Raw genomic sequence first — 7,500 nt, 5'->3', positions numbered from 1 at the left:
GGGTGAATTAAGGGTTTATTTCAACCAAACCAGAGTGGTGATTGTTGGAACAGTGGAAAGATGAACCAAGACGGCTTTTGAAAGTTTGACTTTGTTTCTGTCAACTTTGAATGAAGTGTGTTTTACGATGATAAAAGTCCTGATTATTTACATGGAGTCTGGTGGGTTTGACTCCATGTAAATAAACAGTACTTTTATCATTGTAAAACACTCTTCATTCAAAAGGATTGTATTCAAACTCTGGACAGACGGGAGACGGAGCCACAAACTTGACTGATTTATCTTTTTTTTATTGATAATTACATTAATTATTCAGGTACACTGCAGCTGGACAGCTGCTGATTGGTCCGTGCAGTTGCTCAGGAGAAGGCCATGTGATCTGGGATTGGTCAGTTGGTCAGCTGGGAACAAAAAAACAAGGACAGGTGAGACACGATGCAAGTTACAGGGGCTTAAATGGGATTTCAGGGTATTCAGGCACTTGTGCGGGGCTAATGCTGTGATTATGTTGTGTCAAGACAAATCGAAAAACCAGTTTTCGAGTTGGAAAATGCATGTGAATGCATGCCGAAGTCAAAACAACAACTCGGAAACATTTTGGTGCCTGACTTGTTGACTTCATATGTGTCATCAACATGGTGGCAAAACATTTTATTAGTTCACGTATCAACTTTTTGCTCAAATGTAATTTTAAATCTGGTAATACCTTTAGTTGTTGTCCATAAAGAGTGACCTAGACCAGTGTTTCTCAAATGGGGGTACGTGTCCCCCTAGGGGTACTCTGGAGGACTGCAGGGGGTACGTGTCCCCTCTAGGGGTACTCTGGAGGACTGCAGGGGGTACTTGTCCCCCTAGGGGTACTCTGGAGGACTGCAGGGGGTACGTGACATTTTTTCCAAAATGTTTTTCAGTTACAAGGCTGTAGTTACTTCTACTGGCTTTTTATTCTCCAACTGACGTTAACGGTTCAAACTATTGTTGCACGGTCTTCCTCGCATTCAGTTTGTTGTCATGGTTACAATCAGCAGTCAGACTAGCCGACTTGAGAGCCGGTGAACACACCGAAGTCGAAGAACGACTTCAAATCTCTGAAACTCGGACCACCCATTAAAGGTGCTGTAGGTAGGATTGTGAAGATCCAGGACGTTTGCATGAGCAGTGATTGACTGCTGTGTTAGACACCCCCCGGCCCTGATTGGTGCATCTGAACAGGGAGCGGTGGATTTTTGCAACTCACATACAGGCTGTAGGTGGAGCCAGAGGAGCTGATTATTTGAATGACCTGCTTCCTGTAGTTCTACTGGAACATGGGGTCAGTTTCAGCAGATATGACAGACAGGTAGTTTTAGAAGTCTTACCTACTGCACCATTAAATGGGAATTTAGATACCTGGGCGTGGCCTTAACAGGAAGTGAAGCCCTTCCAGTAGAAGTTCTTGCAGCCGGCTTTGCGTTCGCGGGGGGGAAGGTTGTTGGGGGTGTCGGCCGATCGCTCCAGGTTCACCTTTTCTCCTGTTTCCATGGATACAACCTGAGCCTCCCGCTGGGCGTCGGCCTCTGGCAGACCCATCTGAGCGAGCAGATCCTCCACCGCACGTTTACTCCACTCCTGAAAAACAACGGTAGGTTTTTTTTTTTGTTTGTTAGAGAAGCCTGAGTCCTGCCTGAACTATATTGTCAGCTGCTGTTTGTGAGTTTTGGTTTGCAACCAAATTTCTAAATCGTTATATGTAATATCGAAGAGAGACAGCTTCCTGAGTCTGTGTCACAGTCTTTGGAGACATTTAATGAACATCTTCAAAACATTCAAAGATTCATCCTGAAACGGAAGGAGGCAGAGCACAGCCTAGATGCAAATCTTATGTTGTTGTTTGAGCTTGAATGAGCAACAAATGATTATTACGGACCGCCTGTTGTGAGAGAGGCTGCAGGTGGCGGACATACATGATTAGTGATGATAAATGAAGTTACGACCCTGCTGAACCGCAGCCGGCTATCGCTGTGTGACGGCCGAGCATCTGGTCTGTATCCACAATTATGTTTGCGTCCATTTTTTAGTCTCCATGTCCTGTTTTTCTCCTCACTTTCTGATTTACATGTTCTTTATCAATCAACCAACCAGCCAACCAGCAGGTTGTGTGTGCTTTACATCAAAGAACAAGGATAAGACACAACATGCAGTGAAATCAGAAAAGGATGAAATACAATATGCAACATGTTATTCACAGACAAATGCAAATGTGTCTTACAATTCTGTTGTAAACGGAAGCTTACCTTCAGGGTGAATCAAAACCAAAAATAACAAACCGAAGCAACCAATTCTCCTGACCGGAGCTGTTTAAACACGTTAACGTTGAGAAACGGTCCCAGTGTGGTTAGGTTTAGGCACCAAAACTACTGAGTTAAGTTGATGAAAAGATGGAGGTTTGAGTTCAAATCAGACGTGACTTCACTTCCTGAAGGTTACCGCGTGACGCAGAACGTGACGTAGCGCCGTTTGTTACCTAAAGTTAAAAAAAACTCTCTGTTTCCCTTTCTGTCAAACGGGACATGAACCCTGGTCTCCTGGGGGAAAGTCCTGTGTTTGTTTGACCCATCCCCTACCCCCCCCCAACCTGCCTCCTTACCAGGACGCAAATTTACAAATATACTATGGCCGCGCCAAGACCCGCCCTACGAAGCAGCTCGATTGGTTGGGGTTAGGCATTTGACCTCGAGTGGTTAAGGTTAGGATAGCCGATTGGTCAGAGGATAGGACCTGAACAAATGGGGTTACGTTATCTTGCAAAAGCATGGACTCCTGGCCAATAAATGCTATTGAAGGGCGGGTCTTGGCGTGGCCATAGTAGGATTCGTAAAAACGCTACCAGGACATTTGGCGCTCTTATACTTCCTCACTTTACTTCCTGTTTTGCTCCCATCAGAACTACTACGGCCACTAGAGGGCGTCGCCACTACAAACATCAATATAAGTTGCTTGATGCTGGAACATGCAACTTATGGGAGCGTTTTGTTTGCTTCGGCCTCACTTGTTCTTACCGATAGCTCACGGTGGCTAATGTTAGCTAATTTAGGCAACCTTTCGATTGATATTTCTGTATAACTGACATTGATAAGTCAGATTTCTGCCTTTAAGACCTTTCTTTTACTGTGCTACTCTTCTTTAGCTTTTAGCATTAGGCCTATCCTGTAACCATCACGTGTAATGAACAAAGTCAACGAAACAGTTGAAAATCAGAACTCTTCACGGTTGAAATCCGAGCAATAACAGTTATTTCGGAGGATATTTTGGGGGGTTTTGTAGCATCTTAACAAAGTTGGCGAGCTTTAAGAGAGTAAGCCCAAAATCTGGTAACCAACTGTTCAGAGTCTCGCTTTAAAATTTTAACTTTATTTACACTTGAATTAAAGCCCGTCCTAATCAACGAAACAGTTGAAAGTCAGAACTCTCCACAATTGAATTTTCAAACATTACCAGTTATTTTGGAGGATATTTTGTGGTTTTATAGCCTCGTAACGAAGTCAGGGAGCTTTGAGAGAGTTAGATCAAAAACCTGGCTATTGTTTTCATGTAGAAATGGAGCGTTGTGATTGTTTTTTGGCTCTCTCACTTGTGACAGAAGTCCGGCGCTGCGAGCTCGTTGCAGCAGCCTGTGGTGCAGCAGCTCCAGCTCCAGGTCCTGGTTCTGGTACTGGTCCTGGTCTCTGTCGGGCTGTGAGGAAACGGCTGGACCGCACAGGACCAATGCCACGAGAAGCAAGATGGCGGGACAACGAATGTACTGCATACCTGCGAAAGAAATATCAGGAAGGAAACATCAGAAACGAGCAAGAAGTGGGATGGAGAAAACCAAACGTAAGACGAAAAGAAAGTTGTTGGGAACGTACTGCGTACCTGCCGAATTATCAGCAAGGAAACAACAGAAACAAAGTAAGAAGTGGGACAAAGAAAACCAAACGTAAGACGAAAAGAAAGTACCTACGAATCTGCCGAAATATCAGGAAGGAAACATTAGAAACAAAGCAGGAAAGACACAAGACGGACAACAAAAACCAAACGTAAGACGAAAAGAAAGTTCCTACTGTCTGCTGGTCTGGTATCTTCTGCAGGTCCTGGTTCTGGTTCTGCTTCTGGGCTTGTCTTTGGTCCTGGTCCTCGGTGTGTTGCTCTTTTGTAGCCCGAAGCTCCTCCCCGTGACGCGGTGTGTTTGATTGACAGCTGGCTGGGTGCGAGGCGATGAAGGAACGCTGACATCCAAGTTAAACAAACGACCATTAGTGCTTATTGACTTTAAATGGGACTCTGAACAATAAAACAATAAACCTATCAGCAGCAGCAGCACTCTGAAGCTGCTGGCGCTCTTCTACGACAAATACAACGGCAGAATGTCCGTCTGAAGAGGAGGGGGAATTAACGCAGCGTTCAGAGGATTAGCAGACTTCATTAGCACTTGCTGGTATCTCCATTAAACAAAGAGGCAGCCGCAGAGAGTCGCCCACTCAACATTTAGTCAGAACAAATACAACTCGTGCTTCTCTTTAGTACTTTCTATTAGTTTCTAATGTTCTGCAGAGGAGAGATGGAGTGGATGTGACATCAGGGAATCCCAATACTGATGAAATCAAGAAAATACTTTGGGGGAAAGTTGTGTAAAGTAGAAGAGCATCATGATTAAAATGAAGTATCTTGGTACAAACCAACAGAAAATCGTCTTCTCAAAGCTGAACATTGGTCATTTTAGCTCAGCATGTTCTCATGAAGCATTCGTACATATAGCTGTGAAAAGTATAGCTCTGTCATTGGTATGTATTCTACGTATTTATTACTGTCAGAAGCACGTTGACTGCTGCTGTATAAGAGCGTGAAAATCCTCGTATGGAGGAGGTCGGGGGGGATGTTTGGCTCCTAAAACACAGAGCTTTCAAGCCGGGGAGCAGAGTTCATGTCCTGGAAGAAGTTAAGGAGAAAACACAAGACTTTCACCAGGAAACAGGTGTTCATGTCCTGAAGAAGTTAAGGAGAAAACACAAGACTTTCACCAGGAAACAGGTGTTCATGTCCTGAAGAAGTTAAGGAGAAAACACAAGACTTTCACCCAGGAAACAGGTGTTCATGTCCTGAAGAAGTTAAGGAGAAAACACAAGACTTTCACCAGGAAACAGGTGTTCATGTCCTGAAGAAGTTAAGGAGAAAAACACAAGACTTTCACCAGGAAACAGGTGTTCATGTCCTGAAGAAGTTAAGGAGAAAACACAAGACTTTCACCAGGAAACAGGTGTTCATGTCCTGAAGAAGTTAAGGAGAAAACACAAGACTTTCACCAGGAAACAGGTGTTCATGTCCTGAAGAAGTTAAGGAGAAAACACAAGACTTTCACCCAGGAAACAGGTGTTTCATGTCCTGAAGAAGTTAAGGAGAAAACACAAGACTTTCACCAGGAAACAGGTGTTCATGTCCTGAGAAGTTAAGGAGAAAACACAAGACTTTCACCAGGAAACAGGTGTTCATGTCCTGAAGAAGTTAAGGAGAAAAACACAAGACTTTCACCAGGAAACAGGTGTTCATGTCCTGAAGAAGTTAAGGAGAAAACACAAGACTTTCACCAGGAAACAGGTGTTCATGTCCTGAAGAAGTTAAGGAGAAAACACAAGACTTTCACCAGGAAACAGGTGTTCATGTCCTGAAGAAGTTAAGGAGAAAACACAAGACTTTCACCAGGAAACAGGTGTTCATGTCCTGAAGAAGTTAAGGAGAAAACACAAGACTTTCACCAGGAAACAGGTGTTCATGTCCTGAAGAAGTTAAGGAGAAAACACAAGACTTTCACCCAGGAAACAGGTGTTCATGTCCTGAAGAAGTTAAGGAGAAAACACAAGACTTTCACCAGGAAACAGGTGTTCATGTCCTGAAGAAGTTAAGGAGAAAACACAAGACTTTCACCAGGAAACAGGTGTTCATGTCCCGGGAGTGTTTTAACCCAAACCACAATCTTTTTTCTAATGTTAAGGCCTCCTGCACACTGTCTGCGTGTCAGCTGCGTGGCGTGTCCGTTTTTATTTCGGCTCCCATGGTAACAGGTTAGAGCTTGCACACTGTCTGCGTGACGTGCACATCTCAGGTGTGCCTCGAGCCGCGCCGGAAACGCGTGCATGCTAGAAATAGGACCGAGGCCTATTTTTCACGCCACACGCCAGCGTGTTGGAAGCGTTTCCAGGCAACATAGAATAGGAAAAGATGTTTATGTGTCATTTTGACACGAATACATTTAATAAATGACATGTTGATGTTTGAAAGTCTCGAGGTTTTGATATAAATGCAGATATAAATGTAATTAAAAAAAATAATAACAAATAATTATCAATTTTCTAATATTGCACCTGTCAAGACGAACGAAATATTCTGTAGCCTATACTGCCGACGTTGTCTTTCCTGTAATCAGATCAGTATTTATGTTTATGGGAAACATACATGTGTACAGCCTGTCTGTCTGTCTGTCTGTCTGCCTGTCTCTCTGTCTGTCTGTCTGTCTGCCTGTCTGCCTGCCTGTCTGTCTGCCTGACTGTCTGTCTGGATTATCTCCACAAACAGCTCTGTGTTTTGTTCTCTCTGTCAGGACTGTGTGACCTCTGACCTCTGTGACCAGCTGACCGAGGCAGATTAAAACCTCTCCTTCTAGTCCTCATATACAAACTATATTTTTTGGAAATATGAGAGCGTTAGTATTGAATTACATCCATGATGGAGGATTCTGCTTCATACACAAGGTCTGTCTAGTCCACACAGCATTCCTGGATGGGAGGAAAACATGCTCCGGTTTATTGGCATTGCTTGGAACCAATCACAATCATCGTGGGCGGGGCTAAGCTCCGGACGGAGCCACGGTGCCTCTGCTAAATAGTCTCAGGAAACAGAAAACTCCGTTTGGACAGATAGTCTAGCTAGACTACACTAAGGTGACCAGATTTCTGAGACAAAATCCGGGGACATTTTCAGCTCAGAAGCGTAAATACCTCCAAAACAGGTAATGTTTTTATCTTTGTAAAACTTAAAACGGGGACACTGTCCCAGGGGGGTCACAAGACCTAGAGCTGCACTGGGGCACAAGCCCCTCTAGGGGGGTCACTAGACCTAGAGCTGCACTGGGGCACAAGCCCCTCTAGGGGGGTCACTAGACCTAGAGCTGCACTGGGGCACAAGCCCCTCCAGGGGGGTCACTAGACCTAGAGCTGCACTGGGGCACAAGCCCCCCTAGGAGGGTCCATGGGCATGCTCCCCTGTAAGAACATTTTGTCTACTTTAACGTTTAAATGCATCAATCTGGTTCACTTTGAAAAGAAATTTAGACTATTATTATACTATACTACTTATCTATGGATGGAAATATTTGTGCTGTAGCCTGAACTATTTTGCACTTCAGAATTATAACCATGCACACACTGGTGGAATAGTTTTTTCTTCATATTTTTGCATTAACGTCACTAGGAAGCATACCAGTAGAAA

At 44.1% G+C, this 7,500-nt stretch overlaps 1 protein-coding gene across 1 annotated transcript; it reads right to left on the bottom strand.

The window, feature by feature from the left end:
• Positions 1–282: 282 nt before the first annotated feature.
• Positions 283–4,245, bottom strand: sst1.2 (somatostatin 1, tandem duplicate 2). The gene is made up of 4 exons (XM_078244729.1): positions 4,083–4,245; positions 3,611–3,789; positions 1,390–1,608; positions 283–401 (listed from the first exon to the last, which is right to left on the bottom strand). The coding sequence occupies exons 2-3, from the start codon at positions 3,785–3,787 to the stop codon at positions 1,402–1,404; spliced, it is 384 nt and encodes a 127-aa protein (XP_078100855.1). The 5' UTR covers positions 3,788–3,789; positions 4,083–4,245; the 3' UTR covers positions 283–401; positions 1,390–1,401.
• Between the last annotated feature and the right edge of the window lie 3,255 nt (positions 4,246–7,500).

Source organism: Sander vitreus, chromosome 3 (genome assembly GCF_031162955.1).
Source record: "Sander vitreus isolate 19-12246 chromosome 3, sanVit1, whole genome shotgun sequence".
Lineage (NCBI taxonomy): Eukaryota > Metazoa > Chordata > Actinopteri > Perciformes > Percidae > Sander > Sander vitreus.
The sequence above is the reverse complement of the archived record's forward strand: the minus strand, read 5'-3'. Positions and strand labels throughout refer to the sequence as shown.

Excerpts from the sequence above, each read along its gene's own strand:
- sst1.2 (XM_078244729.1), bottom strand. The coding sequence starts at position 3,787 with ATGCAGTACATTCGTTGTCCCGCCATCTTGCTTCTCGTGGCATTGGTC. Across the intron at positions 1,609-3,610 it reads GCGCCGGACTTCTGTCACAA|GAGTGGAGTAAACGTGCGGT; the intron begins GTGAGAGAGCCA and ends GTTGTTTTTCAG.